Source organism: Trachurus japonicus, chromosome 24 (assembly GCF_045865225.1).
Source record: "Trachurus japonicus isolate A0001 chromosome 24, Traja_1.0".
NCBI classification, from domain to species: Eukaryota; Metazoa; Chordata; class Actinopteri; order Carangiformes; family Carangidae; genus Trachurus; species Trachurus japonicus.
In genome coordinates, this window is record NC_140930.1 from 19489473 (window position 1) to 19515656 (window position 26184).

The window sequence follows — 26184 nt, forward strand, 5'->3', positions numbered from 1 at the left end:
ACATACAACAACAGAAAAAAACTACATATGTCCTATAGGAGATGGGTGGAGGAGAGAGGAGAGGTGCCGAGGTCAGAAACAGCTTAAGAATAAAGATGGATGAAGACAAAACAAAATCCAAGTGAACTTGTTTGTCCTTTCTCCCTCCTTATCTGTCAGCAGAAGCTAAATAATCTCTTTATTTACCAGTGGTTAAAACTCACGGAGCGCACCGAGGGATTCGGAACAAGCTGGAAATTTTTTACCACATCAGTCGTCGGTAAGTGAGTTAGTGATCTTGAGTGATATATCCCCTTATGTCCCTCTCCTTAAATGAGTTAGTATGTGTCTAGCGGCCGTGTCGCCCGGACACCTTGGTGATGGATGAGGCCCTGAGGAGATGGGCTGTAAAAAAGGCTGATTCTGGCACTCAAGGGTGAGATCACTTCCTCAATAAAAAAGCATTGTCCCGAATCATCACAGCAAGGTATGAATGCTGATTAGGGTATTAGACAGAGGAGAGCCTGTCTGTAAAAATAAATCAAATGAGCTGTTAGTTAATGTGGGGCCCCTGTGATACAGATCGCTGATGTCTGGAAGTGGAGACCAAGGACTAAATATTTAAAGAAAGCATTAAATTATCACTTTGTTTTGTTTGATTATGTTGCTGATCTGCATATTTCAGAATTTGTCCTTGTTATGTCGCAGGCAATGTCCCTTTATACTCGGCTAACCCTGCAAACTTCATCTTCTTAGTGGTCCTCAAATGTTTCACATGGAGTTGAGTTTTATATTTATTAATGCAATGATTATACCTCTCATGGTTTTTAACACAATTATACTGTATGTGGTTTTGTTGCGACTGACAACATTAATGTCTAGTCAACAATGGTGTAGCCTTAGAGATCCCTTTTGGTCATGTTATACCAATATATATAATAGTCAGATTTAAAAAGATAATTTCTCTCCAGTGTGGTTTGTAAAGAAATGGCAGGAATCTGAAAAATGTAACTGGTGTATCTGATAAACAAGAAACACAAATATTTCTGCTCCTTTTATAAAAAAAAGAAGTGCTTATTGAATTACAATAGTTTCCAGACCATGCTTCCACAAACATGTCCCACTATTAACTCCCATTTAAGGTGAAAGTTTCTCGCTTCAGTGGATGAATGTGAAAACAGTCCAACTCTGCACGGTGAAGGTCAAACATCCAAATTAAGAAACAACAAATACCCCACATTTCTGCGAGAAAGGAGACTTTGATGTTAAGTGGGAAAATACATCTTATGAAAATATAATCAACCAGGAGGCCGTATTGTCCAGTGCAGCTTGGAGAAACATGTTTAATTCAGCAGTTTTCAGCCAGCGAGGAAGAAGAAAACATGACCACAGAGCAGGAAGATAGTTCAAACTGGTCCTGATCCAACAGCCTCTAATCCCCCCAGACCTGCACCCGAGCTGCTCGCGTTTAAAAGTTTTATGCCTCCTTCTTGCGGTGCTGCCATGAACACCCGCACAAAATGTTACTATATCTGCTGCTGTACCTCTGGCCTGTCAGCCTCCATCATCCTCTCGCTGCAGATGGACAAGTGTACATGTACAGTTGGAGGTCACATGAGGCCATCACACACACAGAGGAGAGACTTTTTCCACATCAGGGCCCTCGGCTCATGGGAGCTGTGCTATAATGTCCTGACAGGACAGACAAGAGGTGTGTGTGTGTGTGTGTGTGTGTGTGTGTGTGTGTGTGTGTGCTTGTTGTTGTTCTCGGTCTTTGATGACGGCCACTGCAGCTGTACTTGCATAATGAGTTCCTTCTCTTGCTGCTGTTGACTCATTAAACTTGACGCTGCCTCGCAACAGCACAACCAGCAGCTGCTGCCTAGCTCCATCATGTGGTCACACAGCTCGCTACACGGAGCGCCGTGTGTTCTGGTTGAAGCAACAAGGTCACAGCGTTCAGACACACTCAGAGACCATATTAGGAAAAGATTAGCTACCATGTTAGGTTTTTTTTCTAAGTCTGAGACAAACTGACTTTGCCCCCCCCCCCTCCTCCCTCCCCCCTCCACATACACATACACACACACCACTCTGTGAGCAAGGTCAAATCACACCCATCAATTTTAGATGATAATCACATCTGTCCACAGCTGCGTATTCAAATAATAGAATTACTGTCATACAATAAAAAAATTAAAAAAATCAAACAGAGCAGCAATATATTTCCACCTGTCAATGACATAAAGCAGTTTCAGTCACAGACTTACATCAATATAAGTTATCATCTAATACTTCATAAGTTTTTCACTCTGTGATTATTGGGCCAATAATAACAACGCTGGTATTATTATGAATTATATTATCCCAATATGTAGAGATAAACTGAAAAAAAGAAGCTATCAGTAAAATTAATCTTTTATCTTGGCTATTTATTTATTTGACTTGGAATCAAATACTGTATGAGGATGTAGCCAAGTGTAATTACACTTCATGGACAGTGAATGCAATCAAATTGTAATCAATCAATAATTTTTGGAAAGGGGATGGGATTTAATACATTTTTTGCTTCTTCCAATCCCGTTTTGAATATGTTAAGCAATGTATCGAGTGTTTGATGGTTTATCTATTTTGTGTTTTCAATGACTGTAACTATTATTGTTATTTTTTGTCTGATCGCTTTTTCCATTCTTGCTTTTTTGTATTGTTTTAAAAATATTACTTTTTGTCTGTCACTTTGTGTTCATAAATGCTTGAAATAAAGGCATGAAGTCCCCCATTACAACATGATGATATGTGTTTTAGCCACATTAAAATCTCAAGGTTATAGTTTATTTGGTATAAAACAAGCTCTTTGCCGAATATATAGTAAACACAGTGACGGAACAAATTACACCGTATTTCTGCCTGAAGCTATAAAAGTGTGTAAGGCCACATTTGTTGTTGTTTTGCTCTCACACAAAAATGAATGATTATTACTAACTTATATATATATTAACAAAGTCCTTCTAATGCTTGTTCATAGGAGTTTTGATGTGAGTCATTTTGGTTGCAGGACATAAGTGAAATGATGGCACTGCCTACAACTAATAACAATTTGATGCTTTATTAATCAGCTTTATGCAGCTGTCTGTATAATATGTATATAAATAGTATATTTGCACATAAGGCACATAATCTCATAAGACAGGATGGACTCTGACAGTGCACCTGAGGAGCAGAGGGGTTATATGGCTACTATTGTGCCTCCTCAGGTAAGCTGAAACCTGAAACCTGGCTGTTACCATGGCACTGCTGAAGGAAAGCAAAGGTTGATGGGAGTTTTTTTTTTTTTTTAGAGGATTAGGGGAACACACCTGCAGGTTGTCTGACGCTCTTTTAGCTCTGATCCTAGACAGTATATTTCTTCCATGTGCTTTCCAGGAAACATTCGCCTCTGGCCTGGGAAGGAAACATGGCACTAACTCTCTCAAGACTGCGCTCTGGTGAAGAAGAGAGCAAGACAGCTAGTAAAAAGTATCAGGTGTAAAATATTGATGCGACAACAGGTGTGATCCTAAACACCCAGCAGGTCTTTGCCCTCCTGATCCATGTATGACACAGTGAGGGGCTGCCAGCTCCCCCGCCACAGGCCGAACCACGGACCTCAGGACTGGTGAGTCTCTGGGTGGACGCACTCCTCTCTCTGCAGTTCTCTTTTTAAATGGTTTCTTCCATGTTTTTCCATCTCTGTGAGTTTATAGCATGAACGTTTTAACTTGTCTGGACACAACAGGTTTGTACTGGAACATGCTCACAGACTGACACCTCACCGGGCCTGAAGGCCGCACAAATACACTGCACAATGTACCTGTATACACTCAGTCTTAACATATACTATATAGATAGATAAAAGTGGTAGTATCGGCAGGCTGGACACCAGGCCATGCAAGCCAGTGTGTCTTCAATTACACTGTTATCTCCCCACGCAGTAGGCATGTGATCGTCTTTCTTCCTCTCTCACAGTGTTTCTATGTGTGATGTGTTTCTATCGAAAATGAACGGAGGGAAAACGCAAAACACATTCTCATTCACCTGCTCATGTAAATGAGTAATACACATGGTGCTAGAGTGGATTTAAAACTGACCTGCTGCTCAGTGGGTTCAACTCTCAACCAAGTGCAAAAGGCTATGATGCAAATGTGGAGTGGGATAAATTATTGGTTTTCTCAAATGCATTAATAAGGAAGCAATGAAGGTGATATGAGGCTAAAACCGAAGCTATCTGCAAATTACTTGCCAATGCACAAATTGCTTTAGTATACATATTTGAATATGTATAGTATATATAATCTGATAAAAAAACAATTTAGTTAACAACCGATGATAAAAGAATCCAGCAAAATGCTGTTGCTCTCGACATTTTTAATGACAATTTATTGTATTTGTACATCTTTAACTGTCTTTTTTCCATACAATTTTCAACAATACTGTATATTTTTACAGGTTAACCACACTTTTCCATAATACATGACATTTTTAAATTGTCTAACAATGTAGCCTAATCATACTTTACTAACTGGATGATGCTGTATGCCATAATTTATTACCAAACCTATTTCCCTGCAGATTCACAGAGCCCCACTCCTCCTGGAGGTGGAGGAGGAGGAGGAGGAGGAGGAGGAGGAGGAGGAGGAGGAGGAGGGGGTGGCGAGCGGGCAGAGGGAGGTGACGGAGACCAGCCGGTCACCCAGGAGCTGTGGTTCATCGTAGTGATGGCAGGCATCGCCCTGCTGCTGCTGGCCGTTGTATTAGGTGTCATGCTTCATAAGGTGAGAGACATCACCCAGCGATTGTGTGTCAGCGTGTGTGTTGGGAGCGACAGCCAGGAAAAGTCCTGACGTCATCCCAACATCACAGGTCACTGACAAGCGAGTGGCTCTGCAAAATGTGTGTGTGTGGTTAAAATCAGTTTACTGAGGTGTGACATCACATCACCTTGGTTAGTTTCTCTTTTTTTCTTCCCCTCATCCTGCTCTAGGTTCTGAACAAACCCCCCTTCACCCGAGAGAGACCCCCGCTGGTGGCCCTGCCCCTGCAGAAGAGGAGCCCCATGGCTGTTTACCCACCCAGCAACTCTGTTTTGGTGGGTGTAGATTCACCCTGGTTCCTTTTTTTACTCGTCACTTTTCATTATGTAGAATGATATGAATGATATGAATGGTGAGTTTTTGAGCCAAAAGTGGAAAGAATGTTGGCACACTGGTAAATGCTCTCCCCAAAATGTATCGAGAGTGAAGGGGTCAACGTTAACCCATCTTCAGGACTAAAGGAACAGGAAGTGGGCATTTTAAAATGTCACACCCTGACCATACATATGATTGGCTGGCTGGCAACAACTAAAGCAGGTGTAGTCTTTTGTTGGACTCTGGGAAAATGTGTGTTGGATGGAGTGCAGTTACTATATGGTGGCCCTGAGACTCAGACCAGTCCTACTAATTGCATTAAACAATTGAGCCAAATAAATATAATACAAAATATACAGATGTTGATACATTTAACAAACTGGACAATAAAACACAGACAGGAAGGACAGGAAAAACAAAGGAAAGAAGGAGATCCTCGATCAAAGTAAGGGGGTCAAATATGAAGTACAGTTTAGAAACAAGTCAATCTAATATACATAAGAGAAAAACATATAAAAGGAAGTCATTCTACCAAAAAAATAAATAAAGGTGTTATACCAGGACATAATGATACCCTGGCAAAAAAAAATGACAAAGCCATTGAACATTGAACTTTCCCCCTCTCCTCTGCAGTTTGACACTGTGCCCGACACAACAGGCTTCTCCAACAGCGTCACACTCAAGGGCTTCACCATGAAGATCGAGGTAAAACTCAATCAACTCACACCAGCAACAGTTTTTTTTCTACACATGAGTATACATTACGTCTTTTTCTTTTTGTTTTACCAGGAATTGGTGGAAGCCAAATGTGAGCCCACTAATGACGACCCTCCGCAGGGGGAGCTGGGGATCCTCAGCGTGAACTCTCTGAGACGCAGCGTCAGCCAGGTGATGGACGGGAAGTCCCTGGCAGGAGACGATGAACCGTGGGACCCGAACGTCTCAGGCCATGACAGTGGGATGGTGAGAGACCCCAAAAACGTATGCTAAACCTGTTCAAACTATACCACCACTGAAAAAAACCTTTCTGATATCACATTGGTGCATCAGTAGAGCAATTGATTGGTGGGTTAAGTGGAGAGATTTAGACCCGTACAAGAAGCAAAATCATTTTAAAGTGACTGGAAACTCAGTGCTGAGTTTTAAAACCTCAATTTAACAAACTCTCCTTCTTCTCCCATCCAGTTCATGGACGATGAGGAGTTTGTCGACACCGTCAAAGGTTTCAGCACAGTGAGGAAGGAGCACACCATGTTCACTGACACCAACCTGTGACCCGACGTCGACCTTTGAACTTTAACTTTGAACTTTAAATCCGCCTTGTTTTGTCTCCGAGCCTGGACAGTTCAAAAGAGTCGCTGTTGCCTGTAAAGGGCAGCGAGGAGGTCTGAAGTGTTTCTTCTCTTCTACATGGGAAAATGAAGGAAGAGGAACTCAACGTGAGTCATAATGTGACTGTTGGAATAACTGGAGAAAGAGGATTTAAAAAACATTTCTATTGAATCTTCTCACAGACATAAAAACCGATACTGTCTTTATGGAGGAGAACGTCGCACGTTTGTCAGTATTTTTCTTCCAAGAGACTTTAAACTCATTATTTTGTAACAAGTTGAGTTATTTGTTCATGTTTTTTCACATCTCTGCTGCTTTGTGCTTTTTAATAACAGCCCAGCAAAATCTGCTGTCAACTTGCACTGCATGAAACTCGAATCGATCTCGGAGAAACAGCTTGCAGGTGCCATTCAATTTCCCTGTAGTGACTGAGAAGAGGCAAAACTTTCCTTTCATCCGTCTTTTATGTCTAGGGCATAAGGCCAGAAACTGATCAATCAGGTTTAATACATTTGAAAGAACGGATAAAGTCTGGTGTGGTGGCAGTGGTAAAGTTATGAAGTGACACCTAATAATAATGTATTTACATGAACATGATACTTTACATTATGGGATGAACTTCTGAAGGCAGGGAACATTGGTTCTCTTATAATACAGGTCTTGTATTGCTGCAATGGTGTCACATTATAGCGTGAAACATTTGGCATTTTTACAATATAAGTGAGTTTGTATATCATAATATTTTACATTATAACATGATACTTTTTTTTTTATCTGGCATGGCAGCAATATATCTCTGTTCCTAAAAACATGTCTTTTTTAAATACCACTATTTATGAGTTGCTTAATTAATTTGTTTTTCATTAAAATAAACTGCACAAAATATCTTTGACTAGTGAAAAATATTTACTTCAAAGTTGGACAGTTTTCAGGTAAACGGAGGAGTTGGGTGTCTCTTTATGGGCCGCTAATTATGAAAGAATGAACTGAAAAACTCATTATAACATTGGATCATTTGAAAAAAGGCCAGTTTATAAACTTAGACATGGGCTTGTTCTTGGCTAATAAGACATTGTTATGGATACACATGGCTTTCACACACTTAAGAGTGCTTCTTTTCTTTTTGACACAGACACACTCTTTTAATTCATACATTAAGTCAGTTAATTCAGTCACATTAATTTATTTGAAATGAGTTGCAATGCAATGTGGGCACAAACACTTGTACCATTACAGTCAATAATATGGTTACAAAATGAACATTTACATAATAAATTAATATACTGCAGTACCACATGAGACAGTAAACAAAACCCCAAACTGGGGAATTATATCGCATTAAAAACAAAAAGAAATCGGTTTAATATACAAAAAATTTTCAGGCATTTACAAAGACAGCCTCTTTTTTTACGTTGCTTGTTTTGTTGTACATATATAAATATAAATCTCTAAGTTGTAGTTACACTGATATGTCTGCTAAGAAGAGACCAGATGAGGGGCTCTGGCCTGAGTGGAGATCTTTCACTGACCTCCGCGCTGACTGCCACTTCAATAGAGAACAAAAGATTAATCTATACACATGGTGTCATGACCGTTTTCACTGAAGATTTTGATTTTTTTTTGTTTCTTTTAACCAGATTATGGTCAGCTGAGGAACGTTTTCTTAAAACCGCTTGTGTTATTGCTGCCACAAGCCTTCTGAAGTTTTTGGGAGTTTTAATTTCTTACGGTTTTCTGCAACATGCACTTGTCCCTTTAGTGTGATATTAATATGTCTGTAAACAAATAAATTATCCATAATTAGAAACGCGTTCCTCATCAGTAAAGTGCATGCAGCACATGCTAGGTTGTGAATGTTTTCAACGCTGGCAACAGTACATATAAATGGTTAAATATAGCACTACGAGTTTTTGTCATCCTTTACAAAAAGAATAAATGGACCCCTCATATATAAGCGAGTAAAAGCGACCCTTTGTGCAATCATCCCCAACATCCACATTCTTTATTGCACCCCTTTTCTTCCTCTTTTGCCCTTTTCCTCTGGCTGCAACCATGAAAGCCACGCTTCACGTTTGTAACCAGTAAAAGTAAAATTCTCCTCTTACGAATCAAACACTGATTTCCTATTAAAACTCAAGTTTACTGCCGGATGTTACTACTGCATCTATGTTACCGTCACTAGACTGCTACACCAAGCGGATGCTACCGCGTTGCCTCCGCATGTGGCTTTAATGCTCGCTACACCTAATACTATTACTGCTAAACTCAGTCTAGTACTTTTACGACTGTATTGAAAAATAAAAATCATGTCATAAAACAACATCTGTAATGCTACCCTGATTTATTTAAGAGGCTACCTTGATTACCTCCATCTGCTCGTCCAGGTATTTTGAGTGAGATTTAGACTGTGAGAAGATAAAAGTGCAGAAAAGTCTAGCTGTTAAAATGTTGGAAGCGTACACCGACTCAGGAATGGCAGTACCTTTTAAGATCAAGATTTGAAACCTCTAACACTGATGATCGTACCTGAGAGCTAGACTAGAACCTGACCTGACAGTGTGTGGTGCACCTGTAGTAGCTGGTGATCTGAACGCTGGCGAACCAACTCGCTGATGACGCAGCATGAAGTGCAGTGTTAGATTAATGTTGTATGGATTTAAAGGGGTCCTCCAGGGATTTAAAAGACACATAAGACAATAGCAGTCCCAACCAAAGAGACTGACACTGCGATATGCTGACTTTTAGTTCCTGGTATGGATCCTACAGTTCCCACAATGCAACCTGGTGGCATCTTTTGGTTAGAGCCACTCTGTTTGGTTAACACTGACATCTTTCAAACTCCCTGCCCCGAGTCTTTCCACAGGTATTTTCTATTGGAAATTTGTAGTTTTAAATCCAAGCCAAGATAACCCTGATGACATGAGGGTTATATTACCAGTGGAGTTCCCCTTCTAGGCCATGAAGACGTCATGCCGACTGATAAGGTGAAGAGATGAACAGGATGCATGACAGCAGATGTCATGGAACATGTTTTCACCGCTGCTATCTCAAGTGTCTGAGCTTCATCTAACACCGTCTCTAGTGAGACATACTCGTCCATCACACACTCCACCACTACATGACAGATCACTGACAGACTGTGATATCACGAAACCTCTAAATGTACACAACAGTTAAAGGGTCAGCAGGTAAACTAAACCCACAGCTTAAACTAGAAGCTTAACTACACAATTATCAAACTGGACATGATCTCAACTACACTATTCATCTAACGACACGGCCACACGGGTCGATTTCTACCGATGCAAAACTTTAATACATGAGGTATCTGCAGACTCTTGTGACGACGACTCCTGGGGAAGTGTTGCGTAAAGTTGTTGGGGATGGGGTCACTACTTGAGGCGAGGGCTCAGAGGTCAATGGACAGCATTTACAAAATGATGTTACAACATGGTCACAAAAGTGGCGACTGGCGAGTCCCTCATCTCACTAAAAACAATTCCTTATCCAAAATATAGTCTTTACATGTTTGTTCATTCAGCTATTACTTTCTTAAGTCATTTCACTTTTTTTTCCCTTTTTCAAAAAGTGATAAATTCCCAAAACTGTGCAATTTCACTTTAACGTATACAAAATAATTCATTCTGACATTCGTCTAACTGCAAATATTGTGCGCAAACCCCGAAACCAACATGCAAAGACAGGTGAACCTGCAAATCTGGGCATTTAAATTAAAGGGGTTGATCATCTCAATCCTTAGCAAGCAGGTTTTTCAACCTGAACACATTATTTGCGATTGATCATCTAATGCTATTAAAATGAAGGTTTTTCAAACAGGAAAAACAAGACTTATCCTTAATACCACGGCTCATCTGGCACTTTAAGATCCAGAGATTCAGCCAGGATTTGTTTTCCCGTCAGGCATCAACTACACAGATGCAAATGCATGTTTACAAAACAGACTGGACTGTGTTTCCCTCACACAGGCCTGCTGATGAAGCCCATGGAATAAAAAAAAACAAACAAAAAAAACACACCTCGCTATTTCATTGACCCTTTACCATTCAAGAGCCACTGGTAAATCAGGAAGTGAGGTGTGGAGACTAACTCTGATCATCATGCAGTCAGAATATACAGGGCTGTAAAACTCAGGCAATAAAACAATAAAATATTATAACTATACAGACCAAGGGATTATATCTAGAGTTAAAATCTTAGGAACAACAATGGCAAAGTAAAAAGTGCCACAAGGAAAGAAAGTCTATGTTGTGAAAAATGGGGAGGAATTGATTTGAATCCATTATCTGGTGTCATCCAGATTACCAGAGCGCTCGTGTGGTGGTCCAGTGGAAGGTCCTGGAAACACGAGGCTTCGCTTTTGGCTTTTACGTGGGACAAAGGACTGTGGAGACAAAAAAAAGAGAGACCGGTTAATCATCACTGCTGCTCTGTGCGAGCTGTGACAGCTATAAAGAATGGAAGAGCAACTACCACGGGAGGAGAGATGTGGGGTGACAGAAGAGGTTAACAGTAGCTACAGATGAGAAGCAAACACGTGAGCAGCTGCTACTACAAGCTTTTAGCGGTTAAAGGGGAGTTATGTGCTTTTTGGGTGTCATCGGGGTGGGTGTAGTGCAGCCGCAAGCACTGCACAGCACGACAGGCGCTACAGCGAAGAGAGCGAGTGAGGGAAGGCTGCTGCCTTGAGGGGACAAAGTGCTACTACACAGAGTGAGAGAAAGAGAGGAGGAGGAGGGGGTGGGCGTTTGAAAAGGCTGAAGGTGGAGAAACCTGTGTTAATGTGTCAGTGCCTCACAAACCTCAGTTTCCACTGCTCTCATACCAGAGCTACCCAAAGGACAATGCAGCACAGACGAGAGACAAGGAAGGCACACGGTCAAAAGTGAAGGGCGGCAAGAGAAGCAAATTTTTCCCTCCCACAAAACTAACATCTGTGTTGAGTGTCAATGTTTCCTTCCCTCTACTATCTGCTACCCTGAAAATAGAGCAATGCATCCTGTACTTCCACTTTCAAAGCAAAGAGGGGCACGATGTGTGACTGTCAGGTGGAACCAACACAATCAAAAGTCGCTTGGCTGTGACACACACCTATAAATATAACTGTTTGAAAGTAATTATTTCCACTGCTTTCTGTTCTTTTTTTTGCTGCAACATGACTGCAGTTGCTATTTCAATGGAAAAGTATTTTTACCTTTGAGGATGTAGTCTGTTAACAGGGCAGGTACCTTCTCACTGTCATCCCTCATGGCATGGAGGACTAGCAGAGAGAGAGAGAGAGAGAAAGAGAGAAAGCAGAGCACTTTACATTTTGAAAACAAAACACACTCTGGGGCAAAAATAAAGACAAAAGTAGTTTGTGAACCATTTTGTATGTTTGTGTGTGAGCACACTCACTCTTTGTGAGGATCTGGAGGTCTTCTACTGATGGTGAGCCTGCTTTCTTCTCATACGGGATTACTGTGGTCAGGTACTGAGCAGAAAAGATCACATGAAACACAATCAAACATTTACAATATACAGTATATAAATATATTGTCATTCATGCAATCTTTAAAGTTAATCTCGGAACAAACATAGGACAAACTCTGGGTTATAAAATATGTTGCTTGCCAGTGTCATGACGATCATGTGAACATATGGTGAGAGTGAGAGCAGATTTATGTGTAACTGCAGGTTGGTTTTAACCTTTCAGAGTAAATGTTTACTGGTGTGAAGTTAAATAAAGCGGTGATTATGTAACGGTGTCTTCTCGGCTTGAAACAAAAAAGGAACAATGAGATTACGCCACAGCAAAAAGCTGCAAAGTAAAAATGACGGGTGATTGAGTGATACTTTGTTGAAATGAAGTGTGAAGACAAAAAAAAGAGACAGTGGTGGATCAAAAGAGAGAACAAAAATCAGCAACAAAGAGAAGACAGAGCACTGAAAAAAAGATGACACCAAACGCTAGTGGTAGTTGCTGTAAAAAAGGGAAAATAAAATTAAAATAAAAAAATGGAGAGAAAAAAAAAGAAAGTCGGAAAAATAAAACAGTTCAGAAATTCATCTGCAGTGGAAAGAAAGAGCAGGGGCACCTGTTTGTCCCCTCCTGTGTTGCCAAAAGTTTGACGAAGACCGTTTTGAATGACATTGGAGAGTCCCTCCAAAGTGAGGAGCTACAAGGAGCGAGAGGAAGGAGGAAAAAGACAGAGTGAAGAGAGATGGGGAGGTTTTGGAAGAGTATTTCAGCAGATAGGGGAGGGGGGACGGCCCGAACCCTCAGTTTTTTTCAGATTTAAAAGCAGCTTCCCCATGCAAACAGTCCCACAGCATGCGTCATGCATATCTACTTATACTTTGAATCAGTGTGTGGCTGTGCGTACACGTGTCTGCTTCACTAGTCATCAGCATCAGCATGCATGCGGGGCGAATGTGTTTGTCTTTGTTTATGCCTCTCCCCGTGTCGCCACATGACTCACAGTGCCGGGTATGTGCGTGCTGGCTGTCCTCTGGCCGTTGGGTCCGGTCGTAGTCGTGCTTCGGATTTTCTTCTTTTTGCGCAGCAGCTCGCGGTGCTCCTTCTGTCTGTTCTGCACGTCGATCAGCAACGAGATGAAGCTGTTCTTCACCTGTTTAACACGAGGCAACTTAATCTATGTTGGCTTTTAAGATGTTTACTTTCTTCCTTGACTTTATTTACACATGCGCTGCCAGATCTGTTTTTATCTGCTGTTAAAAAGACAGTCATGACAAATTACATTGTAAAAACGAAGCTGCCACGGATTCACTGACCCCTCATGTTGGCCTTCGTTGGCTGCAGTCTGTTCTCACTGCACAGCAGATGTTCAAATAGCGCTATTCTCCACATTTAAAAGCTTCTTTACTGTGAAGCATTACTGTACTCTCTGAATACCGTTAACAATCTGCTTACTTTTGACTTAGCGCTGCTCAGCTCACCACAAAAACCCATTGTGGAGAGATAAAAATATTAAGTACCTCTTTTTCATAGTCTAGTTCGTCTCGCAGGGCCAGAGCCTGGATCAGCTCTTCGCTGTAGCGGCGGATGGCTGTCTCCACTTCCTCCAGAGTCTCAGTCAGTTCAGACACCGACAGCTGACGCAGCCCTGAGGGTAGTGTATGGACATATTAAAGGTGGCATCAAGTGTATTTATGCGTTTGTTGTTGTTGTGTATGGGTTTGTTCAGAAGCATGGAAGTGTTGATGTCATTTCATGATGAATAATGCTTTGTAAGTTCATACATGTTATACTTTGATTATAATATAATTATGTTGTTAATATTTAAATTCATATAGTGACTTCCAATACAATCTTTATTTAAAGTCATTAAGCGTCCCTGTATTATCCATTCAAGGATAAATGTCTTGTTTAGTTCAGGCGTATTCTACAAGCTACACAAAAGCTTGTGAATGTTTTACATACATTTAAAATGCAAAGTACATAATATTACACAAGTCTGGTGATGTGGATTAACTGAAAAAAAATCTCTCCAACTGTGAGTAAATGGCTCAGTGAATACTGAGCAGCTTATTAGGAGCTGTGTGATATTAATACATGCAGATATCTGAAAGTAAATCTATAGCCTTTAGGTAAAGCTGGGTGCAACCGCTCCGTCGACACCACTCCAGCATTTTAATTTGCACTCAAGCCAAATAAATGCTATTGATTATATAATACAAATGCTGTTTGTTACACATTACATAAGAATGGTACTACATGTGTGTAGCTGTTCCCTCATGACCTATTACACTTCATTAAGTGATTTAGAGAGCTGTCGACTGGCACCAGAGCGTAAAGAGGTGCATAAACACACCGGAGGTCAGTGCTAACTTCGGCGCTTTATGTCTTTAATTCTCTCCGCTGTAGGTGTGCACAACTGTGGTGGTAACTCACGGTCCTCGTAGCTGGTGTTGGAGCCGGAGCGCTTCAGGGTGTGGAGGTCCTGAGAGAGCATTGACAGGTCGGACTGGGAGGGACTCTCGTCGTCCTCGGGGTCTGGAGACTCCTGCATCATCTCTTCTATCTCCTCTATCACCTAGACAACACAGCAACAAACACACACAAAACACATGTTCAGGTGCTGCTGGTTTATCCAAGTCACTGTCTGGTGTTTCATTTGAACAAACAACAGATCAAGGTTGGTGTATGTCTCACCTGAGCTGGTGTTTGCACAAGATACAATCATAATATCAGGGCTGGTGAAAACCAAGTGTATGTGCAGCACTTCAGCAAAGGAGTTTTCTTACTTCTACTTTAAATATTAAGGTCTATTAAGAAGTTTGATCCGCAGAAGAATTTTAAATCATGAGGAGATCAAGAAGAGAATAAATCAGCATGTGAGATTTGTTTGCATTTGTGTTGAGTGGGTCCAGGAGGCTAAAACAACTTGGGCTTAACACACTCCCAATGCAATGAAATGTGAAAGGTAAAACACTTACACACATATCACAAATACTGCACAAACAGGACAGACTTTGTGAATTCCTGTGAAACCCCTACAGTGTTGATTTGTCAGGGTCTTTGTTACAGCTTGACTCCTTTGTAGCCACAGTCGGGACTTTTGCATATTCTGACCCTGTTTGCTGCAGATACATAGGGCCTACAGCATAGAAACAAAGTAGCTTGGATAAAAATGTGGAATTTGTAGTTCTCCATTTCAAAGACAAAAAACAGCTTGTGGTTTGGGTAGACTATTAAAACCGGGTTGTGTACTTATTTCAATCTAAATGAATGCGGATATAACAGGGTTCCTACACATTTGAAATTTCCAAATTCCATACTTACTTCTAAAAAAACGTGACATTTGAGTAAATAGATGTGTTTCATGTAAATAAATCACACAATTAATCATTTGTTTTCATTATTCTGAATGTGTATGCCATTATGTCACCAAATAATTTCTAGGAGATTGTAGCTTGGTACAATAGCGCATACAAAATAATTAACCCAAATAACTTCAGATAAGACCAAACCCAGATAAGTATTAAAATAAATATATTTCCATACAATAGTTTCCATTTTCCATACTTTTCCATACTTGCATAGGAACCCTGATATAAACTAAACTAAACCTTGCTGCATTCACATGTATGCATCTGTATGTGTTTGGACTTCACACCTGTTCGGCCGTGAAGAGCGGCTCATCGTTGATGCAGGAGACAATGATCGAGTGCATGTCCATCTGCTCCCTCAGCTCCTCATCATCCGACAGATCCAGAGACTGGTTATCCAACTTCTGTCCGCCGGGGGAAGGGTTGAGGCAGAGATTGAGAGACAGAAGGACAGAGAACTTGGATGAGACAACAGACAGGTGGTTAAGCAGATTGAGGAGCAAACTGCTTATACTTTGTGTCTGAACCGGGTAAAGCTTAAAAAAAAAGTGCAGATTTACGGAAAAGTAGCCTACACTACATCATCAATTGTGTGTGTGTGTTTATGTGTGTGTCTCTGTGGTACCTCAAGCTCCGTGAGGTTGAGGGTGGGCAGGTGTAGGGAGCGAGTGTGCGATGTCTTCCAGTCCACAGGCATCACGTTGCCATAGTTATCTGTCAGAGCGTTCCACACCCTGGGAAAACAAGAAGTAAGAAGGATTCATGATTTCATTAGGGGTTGGAGAATAATCAAGTGCTACAGTCAAAATAAAGCTTTGAGCACAGAGCAGAAGAAAGGTGAGGGGTTCTTTTGCTCACAGCTGATAAGACAAACCCTGTTTCCTTCTCTCTGAACAGTGACACAGCATTACTTGGCAGAATTACAGCCTCTTCTCTCACCCCAACCCTTCTCCAATTCGCCGTGTTCCTGCTGCTGCGTCTCAGCAGTTGCCTGAATCCTCTGACGAATGCAACAACTCCCTGATCGCACATTTCCCCGGTGAGACACAGTGATGCACGTAAGCTGGCACGACCTTAAAATGAAGGTCTGTTTAGGGAGCTCATTTGGAGTTAATTTCATGCATAAATAACAGTTAAGTGCGTTTAGATCATTAGTGCCTTATTTAGAGGTTAAACTGGCAAATTCAAACAAACCAAAACAACACTGTATGCATTTTAGCGACAGACTGTTGAATGTTTACGACAGCGTGCAAGCTGGCAGAGGACATATCGCAGCCGGGCAGATGGTGGAGCAGAGCCTGTTAAACATAACAAGTTTATTGTTCAGCGCCGCCACCGTCCTCTTTATCAAAACATATTGAGTCTAAATAGGGACAATTCTGTACATTTAGTCACTTACTCTACACTCAGCTTGTGTTAGTCAGCAACTCAAGTGGGCATCAGCTGGCAGCAGCTCCAGACAAGACTATGTGTGTCTGAATGTGAAACTGTTCCTTTCCTTGTGGCATTGTGCATGTTGTTCCAACACTGTGACAGTCGATGGAGGATGTAAAATTCAAATGCACATCTAAAGGCACTGTGTGTTTTTTTATTTTTTTATGTATTCCTGGCCCTGACTACAGAAAACAGAGCAAGGATGGATGCTGTGCACCCGTGTGTCAGAGTGGCTCTGCCTCGTCATACCCTCTTCCCTCACGCACACACACTCACAGACAAATGTTTACGTAACTTGCATGTTTCTCCCTGAAGTGCTCATGCACAGCTTGGTGAGTAGGGGGCTGTTGGCTTGTTCTAAATAGGGCAAAGGCTGGCAGGAAATATCTTTTGTGCCACGAGCAATGACACTGTCTTGGGCACGTGAGTGTATGATGCCAGAAGGCAGCATTCGCTTCAGTTTCACTAAGAACATTTGCATTTCAAAAAAACAAGCCCGGTCCAGATTTCAAGGAACCAAGCTATTTGTTTCTACCTCAACTCTCTGTCCCAATTTTACTGAATTTCTCGCTCAAATACATTCATGCTCATGTTGTTTTATCTTGCAAACATATAATTCACGTGCACACAATCACATTTTTGTGCACGTGAAACTGAAACACGCTCCGTCCTTGTCATCCCTGTTGTTCGTCTCGGCCGTGGTCTTACTGGAGAACTTGTTAAGCGCCCGGGCACGTCCAGCAAAAGCGCAGTCATCCAGAAAAGACTCTCACTGAGCCTGGCACTGCTCTTTGGGCTTTGCCAGGCTACTGTCCAATTATTCCATTCCCTCCTTCCTCTGTTTCTTCTACCTATAACAACCATGGAAGTTTCCTTCCCGTCTGACAAGCTCTCCTAGATTCCTCTTGACATGTAGAGCACCATTAACGGGGCATAACTGTTACTACAAACCGTCCGTGACGCATTGCACATGACGTAGATTACAAATTGCCCCAGTAAAAACTAAACGTTATCGCTACAGAAATCTTACATGATTTCAGAAGTTCTCGGTGATGTCCAACTCATGAGCTTAAATATTTATCTAATATTAGCATAAATGTTATCTAATATGACAATAATACACCAGCTTGTTCAAACCCTCATAGAGCGGGACTCATTGTTCAATTGATAAGAGAAGTAATCTGCAATAATTTTGATAATACATGAATAGGCACTTTTTTTTAGCCCAAAAATACCAAACATGCACTTGTTTCAGACAGTTTTCTCCTGTAATTTGCTGCTGCTGAATATGAACTGAGAAACTAGTATGCAGCTTAGCCAGATGGAAGTGCCATGATTCTTCCAGATCAATTCATAAATAATATACCCAAATCAAAGAAGATGTCTTCAAGTGTCCATTTGTATGTGACCAGCAATGAAAAACCTGAAGGCAGTCAGTTAACAACGCTATAAAGCAAGAACATCTGAGAGAATATTGAAAACTAAGTCAATTTTCACGTTTAACTTAAGTCAACGGTTTTGCTAGTTAACTATCTCAATAGTTCTTGAATAATTTTCTGATGATCCATCATTTTCCAGTTTAACTACCTCTTAAACAGACTGACATCTCTTGTCACAGATTATGCTTGATCAAAACATCTGAGACCATTTCCCCCTTTGGTTGCCTCATACTTCTGGATTTTTTTGTGCATAATATATGTTTAAGGTTATCAAAGGTCTTTGCTAAATATTCATATTCATATTCAAGTCTATGATTTAAGTAAAGCAACACTTTGCTGCAGAAGTGCAATACTCTTTGGTAGAGCGGTGGGGGAAGCTCACATTCATGATGTGATCAGAAGGAACAGTTTCACAGTGTTGCAATAGTGGACTCCGAGGGCAAGAGGAAGGTGATTCATGCAGCTCTGTCCTTACAGTGATGTCTATGTTGTGTGTGGGATTGATGAGACTGGTGACTGTGAAGGAATAACATGCATGTGTGGATATGTAGAGGTGATGTTCAGGGTGTCTGTGAGATCCAACAAACTCCATGGGACATCAGACTGAGATGAGGGATGTCGAGGTGGCAGGAGGAGATGCTGAATGTGAATGTGTGAGAGAGGTTAATGATCATGACATGCTGTGACAGAAGGGCTCCTGAAGATTAAGTCTAAATCAAACGTCTTGTACTGCAACATAAACACGGGTCAATAACCACTCTCTGATAGGACGTCATGGATCAGTGGTTTAATAGCCAACATCGACCAATCTAGCATGACATTAAAGACTGGAAACGTGGCATGAACGGCCCCCCTCCCTTCCTTCAGCAGCTCCCACCCCCGAAAAGGCATAAACACAAGAAGTAACCCTGCCATTCAGCCAAACTATGGTAATAAATTATAACAAATGCTATGTGCAACGTACTACTTCCCCTTCATTTTTGAATATCGCCTTACATTATAGAGCCTCACTCAGCTAAATGATGAAAAGGTGAAAGACACTTTGTAATAACATGTAATAAAGTGTATTCTAGTTTGCTGTTAAACATGTACCAGCTAACTAAAGTTTGCCCGACACCGACTAAAGCTAAGCTAAGCTTCCCCAACGTTTGGTTAGCCTGGCGAAGCTAAAGGTGCTAACTAGCTCAGAGATTAAAAGTTAGCGCTGCTGCTGGTGAAACAACAAGCGTTACGATTCACACTTACTCGTCGTTTTTCAAGTAATTATCCTCCGAGATGGGTTTAATGGGAGCTATGTTCTCCGTGGCGGTGTTGTAGTTTCGGAAACACACTGTCAGCTTCTCGTCGAAGTCGTGGACGAGGTCCTCCATCGATTTGAAGCTGCAGATCTCCCCCGAGAAACTGTTGTCCAGGTCTGAGAAATCGTCCAGGCCCGACGACGAGTCGCCCACGTTTGAGTTGAGCTGGTCCAGCTGGTCGGCCGAGTCCGAGGACGGCTTGAACTCGTTAAAGTCCTGCCAGTCCTCGTCGAAGTGGGCTAACGGCGCCGCCATGACTGCCGTGGGAGCTCGGTTGACAACCAGTTGTGTCCCTCGGTGCTGCTGGTGCTCTGTTTTCGGCTTCCAGACACTGGACTAGTCGGTGAGCGGAGAGAGGGAGAGAGGGGGACTGAGTGGGGAGTGGGCGGGGCGATGTGACGTAAGCACGAACGCCCCTCCCCCTTCTGGTGGAGCAAAACAAACCCATGTCTAATGGGTTTCTATGAAAGACAGGACTGTGTTGCTGTTTATGTTGACCCGACCACTGTTTGTTTCACCTCTGTTCATTACAGGCAAATCTAATGTATCTCATTCACAGATATGCTCACTCACCACTTACACCCCAGCAAGAACACTTTGGTCAACAGGCAGTGACAAATCGCTCTGAATTTATTCATCCTTCACACCAGATCCAAAGAAGCAGCATATTTATATGTAGCCTAGTCATGCCCCACAAAAATGGAGCACCCTGCCTGATACAGTTAGACATGCCACATCAGTAACCATTTTTAAAAACAGATTTAAAAAAAGGTATCTTTTTTTCAACAGCGTTGTGTTGAGTTGTGTTTGTGCATATGTGGGTGTGTGCGCAATGCGCATGTAGCCTACGGGTGTGTGGTGAAGATGGCTTAATACATATGATTGTTTGCTTGCACTTACACTTTCTCATTGATTTCTGATTTTTTATAATTGTTTTTTATTGTAACTATATAAGCACATTGAGTGCCTTGTGCATGAAAAGTGCTTTATCAATAAATTTTGAATTTGAATTATGCAGGTTTTTTCAAAACAGCTTTGAAAAAGAAGGGGGAAGCCTCTACTCAAACGAATATATTAGATGTAAATTATAGGTCTTTATCATGTTCAAATGTTATTTATACCAGAAAATTATCAAATTTAACTTAATTGATCCAAACTATGGATGCATATTCTGAATTTTTACAGGGGGCAGTCACTTTTAGGCCTTGCCAAAAAGTGACTGCCCCCTGTAACTCAGGATTGCAAAGGGGAATATTCACAGAATTTCCTGGAATGATAGTCGAGGGTACCAAGTACAAGTACAGTGAATTTGGTCAGTGTCACCCTTTGCACTCTTGAGTTACAGGGGCAGTCACTTTTCGGCCTTGGCCTTGCCAGAAAGTAACTGCCCCTGTAACTCAAGAGTGCAAAGGGCCATTCATCCTACAGTGACAGTGAGGTGATTAGTAGTCTTACATGAATACATAGAGTAGCGGGAGCATTATTTGATAGGATGTTACTGGGCTATCAAAATATGCTACCCCTGAAATATTGAATAAAAATATTAAAATGGTATGTCTATATGCTGCCATTCACAATTTGTATTATATTTACTGTATTAGGCTGCACTGTGTCATTTTATAACATTTTTGGTTAGTGGTGTGCCGCAGGATTTTTTAAATGAACAAAATGTGCTGTGGCTCAAAAAAGGTTGAAAGGGACCAGTGCACAGGTGCAATGTTCACAAACAGGTGAGGTCACATTCCTTCCTCATTTATTTCATCTTTGTGTTTCTCCGAATGTGTGTTTTTAAACTACTTTCTTCATTCGACTGGTCCGGTCTGCTGACAGGTGACTTGACTCTGGATTCTCGGTCCTGATTCAGCTGAAAATGACATGATCCACCACACTGCTTAGAACTCATTGTTGGTTTTATGTATGTTTCTTATCTACCAATGTTTTTTCCTGATTGTTTGACTTTTATCTTGTTCTTACTCCTCTGTTTTTATTGCTGGCTCTCCTTTATTTTATCCACATCTTGTTTTTTACCATGGTCCTTCCTTTTAGCTCTGAGCACAGTCTTGACTTTATAAGGCCCGTGCTGTTTGTAAATGTTGTGTAAAATGAGGCTGATTCACTGCAAACCAAATGTACCTAGGGTATATTAATAAAGTAACCATGACCTTACCTGACCTTGTTATATAAAAATTAATAACAACTTAAATCCTCTGTGTGAATCCTTTATATCTTGAAACTTATTTCTTTTTATGTGCACAGCTTGAGTAGGGATATTAATGGACTAAACTGTGATCACTGCTGAATGATTGCTACCAAAGGAGAACCAAACCTCCTTCCCCCACTTATTCCAAAGAAGAGGAGGAAAGGAAAAGGAAAGGGAAAAAGGTAACCCATTACTTATTATTCAAACTATATTGGAAAAGATAAAAGAAAAACAAGATGCTTTAAGGAAATATTGTAGATAATAATGATTTTGAGGCAATAGCTCTCCATCTACTGATAAATTACAGTCTCATTAGAAATTATGCACTGTGAATAGAAGAACAATTTAATATAATTGATACTTTATTGTTATTCACTGTGACACTTTTGCCATCAATATGTGCAGAAGGCCTCTGAAGACTACTTTCTTCCCCTTCCTTTCTTGCCTGCTCATCCAGTGGCCACAGTTCATTCACAGCATCCTTAGTTTCTTGTCAGGTCCTCAAATATTTTTTATCTTCCTTAGTCTATCAAAAGATGTGCTGGCAACAAGTAGCAGCATCTTTAATCATCTTTAACATCTTTAATCAGCATTGTTTTTGTCTGACGATGAGGGAAGAACTCCCTACTTTAAAATGCACTACTGGCTGAGCTGAGGAAGCTGTGTTGTGGATGCAGAACCAGGACCAGGAGTTGGGAGCCTTTTGGATCCTCATGGGAAATGTCAACCAGTGTGATGAACTGGAGAGCCAGTGAGCATATAATGAGTGTAGTCTCACGATTACGTAAACACTAGACAGCATTTTAGGGGCGCGCAGTAGGAGGCTATAGTCCTCGTGCAGGCGGCGCCGGTTCGAATCCCGCATCGGACGACCCTTTCCTGCGTGTCATTCCCCCTCTCTCTGCCCCCCCCATTTCCTGTCTCTCTCGACTGTACTATCACATAAAGGCATGAAAAAGCCCCAAAATATACTCGACAGCATTTTGACTGCATCACAGGTTTGCTCATTCAGGATAGGCTCATCCTGGATCCTTGACAGATGATAATCTACTTGTCAGCTTGATGCTTGACAGCTTCTTTCTGCTCTGACATCACTTCAGTCAGACAACTCCGCATTGAAATTATAATTTAAAAAAAATTTTTTTTACGATCGCTATGATCTGTTTTTCCATACTTAAAACACTTTTTCAAAACTCTTCACACAGTTAGCACATCATCAGCCTGTGTGGGCTATACAATGAACACATTTCTTGTTCTTTTGACACAAATACATATATTTACGTAACACATTTAAAATTTGTTATAACTTCTTCACAAGACCAAAACAGTAGATGTTACTGTAACTGCAACCATTGCATTCACACTGTTTGTCAAAACAGAAAAACTCGTGTTCAAAGCCAAACCTAAAGGCTAAAGTGAATAGCAGTTCACATTGTAGACTGAAACAAATTTCTGACGTGTATTTTGTTTCATTGCTTTTGAAAATCTGTTGATTGAGCTCATGAAAATACATCACACAGCTGATTCCCATCTCACCAGCTCAGGTGCTGGGCTTCTTTCAATCACATCACCTATTTGGGTCTTGTGAGGAAAAAAGAACAAAATACAAGACAAGGGACACGGTGGAGGACTAACACAAGACAAGAGAGAAAAATGAAACTCCGTTACCAATATGTCCAGGTAAGGTTAAACAATCCAAAATACACTATACTATAGATTGTGTGTTTTGCAGTAAACTACACTATAACCCTATATACGTCAAGTAAATCATTTACATACATTTTGTTTGCTTGCTTACAGAGAGTCATGGAGTTGGAGGCCACTCAAGTCCCACATGACATGATCTACATTGATGAGGCTTGCTTCAACGTTGGTGGGGCAGAAACATAATTGGTAAAAGAGCCACAGTTGCTGTGCCAGGCCAGAGAGGAGCCAACATCACCATGTGTGCGGCAATCTCCACCAATGGTGTGCTCCTGCATAAAAATCAAATTGGCCCCTTCGACCACCTTCTCCTGTTTTTAGATGAGCTGTATGATAGACCGGTACCTGAGGGAGAATGGGGACAGGGTGAGTTGCGGGGTAACTTGCTAAGATATGTCATCACCTGGGAAAATGTGGCATTCCAACATGCACGTGCAGTCACAGCTTGGTTTGATGCCCATCCCAGGATGATGTCACTTTTCCTTGCCCCTTACTCCCCTTTCCTCAACCCCAACCGAGGAGTTTTTTTCAGCCCGGAGGTGGAAAGTATTCGATCATCATCCACATGACCAAATGTCCCTCCTGGATGCAATGGGTGCTACATGCCAGGACATCACAGCTGAAAACTGCCAGGGCTGGATAAGGCATGCAAAACCATTTTTTCCCAAGATGCCTGGCCAGAGAAAATATCAGGTGTGATGTCGACGAAAATATGTGGCCCAATGCTGAAGAATGAGCAGTTTTTTTCTTCTTACAGTAACAGTAATTTATTCTGCTCCTTTTTCTTTCTGTATATTTGACAATAGTGAATGACAGCTACTGTAAATGCAGATTTTTTTTTTCTTTACTCTAAGTAATTTTCATTTGTAAATACTGTAATACAGTAAAGTGTTTGCAAATCCTGTCATTTACTGTCTTCTTCTAAACTTTACATTCTGCAAAGCTGCTCTGAGATGGGTCGTTCACTTTTTGTACCAAGTGTGCCCAACCAATAAAAAATGAAGAGGGGTTCAAAATAAACTACAGCACGAACATCAATTTATGATCAATACAATAATCTGTCTATTGTAAAACGGTAGAGCTGACACATATAAAGTGATTCAGTTTGAGTTACGTATTCATCAGTTGTTAGTGTTTTTTATGACACTGTGCTGTGACTGACCATATGTTTCTGTTGGAAGACAACATGTGTCAGTGTTTTGGTAGATTTGTGTATTGTATTTTGGAAATGTGTGTCTGTGTTTAGTTGCACTGTGTGATTTTGAGCATGAAATTAACTTTTTTTTTTCCGGAATTGTATGTTTTACATATATACTCTTTACACACACTCTTGATGTGTATGTAAAGAGTTTTGAAAAAGTGTTTTAAGTATTGAAGTAAAACTGTAAAAAACTGTATTATACAAGAATTGTGCTTATAGTTTTGCAATGACTGATATCTGCAAATAGTGTTTTACGTGAAGATTGTTTATGGTTTTGTCAAAAGGATGTTGGATTCAGTGAATGAGTTTAGACAATTGAGCAACTGATTCACACAAAAGAAATGAGTGTTTTAGCAATTCAGAAAAACTGTAAAGTTCCTGAAAGTGTATGTCATCACTTGGCCACTAGATGGAAACCTCGATTCACTGTAAACCATGACTGCCATCAGCTAAACAAGTCAGCTGCTGTCTTTTTGCTCATTTGCTGTGAGCCCAACTAAACATGTCGGTCTGTGCTTCATCATGATCACTCAAGTTTTTCCTTAATGATTTCACTTTTTTTTAAAGGCGATCCTCTGGTGATTTTGACAGTTTCTTTTCACATGGCATAAGATGCATGCTGACAGTAACACAAACAGAACAACTGTCTTGGGTTAATGCAGTAAACACTGACATGCTGGCAGAGGCTTTTCTTAGAATTAGTCTATGAATTGTGACAGGATGAGAGAGACACATGTCCTCTCGCTTCATATATTTGATCATACTATAGTACGTTATTGTGCAGGCACCTCTCACTCTGGAACTGCAGAGTTATCAGCTGCTTTGTTTTACATTATTTGTGCCTGGTAGAAGCTCAACCTTTCCTCTGTCTGTTTCAAGTTTCCCAGCTGTTCATTACAATTAATTGTGTTTCCATCTCCAGAAAAAGTGCTGTATTAGAGACCTTGTGCTTTCCCATTCACTGGTAGCTACAGGCGGTGTCTATAAGCGAGTCACCAGCAGTGACAGAAACAACAAACTAACATTAAGGAGAAAACTTTTCTTTGAAATGTTGCTAGCTGTCTGTGTGAACTGCAAAGGCTAGTGCCTACTATAAAATACAATATGTGGGTCTGTTGACTGTCTAGATGCAGTGGGTCCTGAATAAATGTAGGGCAGAAGAACTGGGAAAAGCCTTTTCAGAAAACCTCATTCACAGTTAAATAAAATGCAAGCAGACAGAGAATTAGACGGGTGCAGCTACTCAGCAGAAGCCGGCTGTGGCAGATTTGAAAGAACCAGTAAGAGGCTGGGCCTGACTTTCAGGCCAGTGGCCATCACTGCTGAGTGGGGTTGGCAAGTGTTGGGCTAATTGGATTGGAGGGTAATATTACATCAAAAGACGTCACCTTCTCCTTTAAAATGGCTGTAATTAGGACATTCTTTAACTCGGACACAGGGTAGATTATGGCGGAGCAGGAAGCAGAGCGCATTACAACCACCCCAGTGACACATACAGGGAGGTTTCATCTCATACTCATACCAGATAAAGACTCCTTATACTATAGTAGAGAGAGATTTGATCGTTTGTATTGTGACCTAT

At 41.0% G+C, this 26184-nt stretch overlaps 2 protein-coding genes across 8 annotated transcripts; one reads left to right on the forward strand and one right to left on the reverse strand.

Annotated features, from left to right (window-relative positions):
- Positions 1 to 3149: 3149 nt before the first annotated feature.
- On the forward strand, positions 3150 to 6647 carry LOC146961890 (usherin). 3 transcript variants are annotated; one of them, XM_085770161.1, is made up of 7 exons: positions 3150 to 3634; positions 4588 to 4614; positions 4654 to 4790; positions 5000 to 5104; positions 5778 to 5849; positions 5934 to 6125; positions 6330 to 6647. In XM_085770161.1, exons 3-7 carry the CDS (start codon positions 4734 to 4736, stop codon positions 6417 to 6419), a joined length of 516 nt encoding a protein of 171 aa, XP_085626287.1. In that variant the 5' UTR covers positions 3150 to 3634; positions 4588 to 4614; positions 4654 to 4733; the 3' UTR covers positions 6420 to 6647. The 3 variants fall into 3 exon arrangements, with proteins under 3 accessions (XP_085626287.1, XP_085626290.1, XP_085626288.1); XM_085770164.1 differs by having other exon boundaries at positions 5934 to 6107; XM_085770162.1 differs by lacking the exons at positions 3150 to 3634; positions 4588 to 4614 and having other exon boundaries at positions 4638 to 4790.
- A 1002-nt stretch (positions 6648 to 7649) lies between these two features.
- Positions 7650 to 19866, reverse strand: fez2b (fasciculation and elongation protein zeta 2b). 5 transcript variants are annotated; one of them, XR_015035160.1, is made up of 11 exons: positions 19445 to 19866; positions 15952 to 16060; positions 15614 to 15730; positions 14389 to 14530; positions 13473 to 13600; positions 12956 to 13105; positions 12572 to 12652; positions 11892 to 11967; positions 11689 to 11754; positions 9338 to 10878; positions 7650 to 9285 (listed from the first exon to the last, which is right to left on the reverse strand). XR_015035160.1 is itself a non-coding variant. In XM_085770166.1 (11 exons), the coding sequence occupies exons 1-10, from the start codon at positions 19750 to 19752 to the stop codon at positions 11314 to 11316; spliced, it is 1188 nt and encodes a 395-aa protein (XP_085626292.1). In that variant the 5' UTR covers positions 19753 to 19866; the 3' UTR covers positions 7650 to 10878; positions 11297 to 11313. The 5 variants fall into 5 exon arrangements, 4 of the variants coding, with proteins under 4 accessions (XP_085626292.1, XP_085626294.1, XP_085626291.1 ...); XM_085770166.1 differs by adding an exon at positions 11297 to 11324 and having other exon boundaries at positions 7650 to 10878; XM_085770168.1 differs by lacking the exon at positions 12572 to 12652 and adding an exon at positions 11297 to 11324 and having other exon boundaries at positions 7650 to 10878.
- Between the last annotated feature and the right edge of the window lie 6318 nt (positions 19867 to 26184).

Excerpts from the sequence above, each read along its gene's own strand:
- fez2b (XM_085770165.1), bottom strand. The coding sequence starts at position 19,752 with ATGGCGGCGCCGTTAGCCCACTTCGACGAGGACTGGCAGGACTTTAAC. Across the intron at positions 16,061-19,444 it reads AATTACTTGAAAAACGACGA|GGTGTGGAACGCTCTGACAG; the intron begins GTAAGTGTGAAT and ends TTGTTTTCCCAG. Across the intron at positions 13,601-14,388 it reads CAACACCAGCTACGAGGACC|GGCTGCGTCAGCTGTCGGTG; the intron begins GTGAGTTACCAC and ends CACTACCCTCAG.
- LOC146961890 (XM_085770161.1), top strand. The coding sequence starts at position 4,734 with ATGGCAGGCATCGCCCTGCTGCTGCTGGCCGTTGTATTAGGTGTCATG. Across the intron at positions 4,791-4,999 it reads TAGGTGTCATGCTTCATAAG|GTTCTGAACAAACCCCCCTT; the intron begins GTGAGAGACATC and ends ATCCTGCTCTAG. Across the intron at positions 6,126-6,329 it reads TGGTGAGAGACCCCAAAAAC|TTCATGGACGATGAGGAGTT; the intron begins GTATGCTAAACC and ends TCTCCCATCCAG.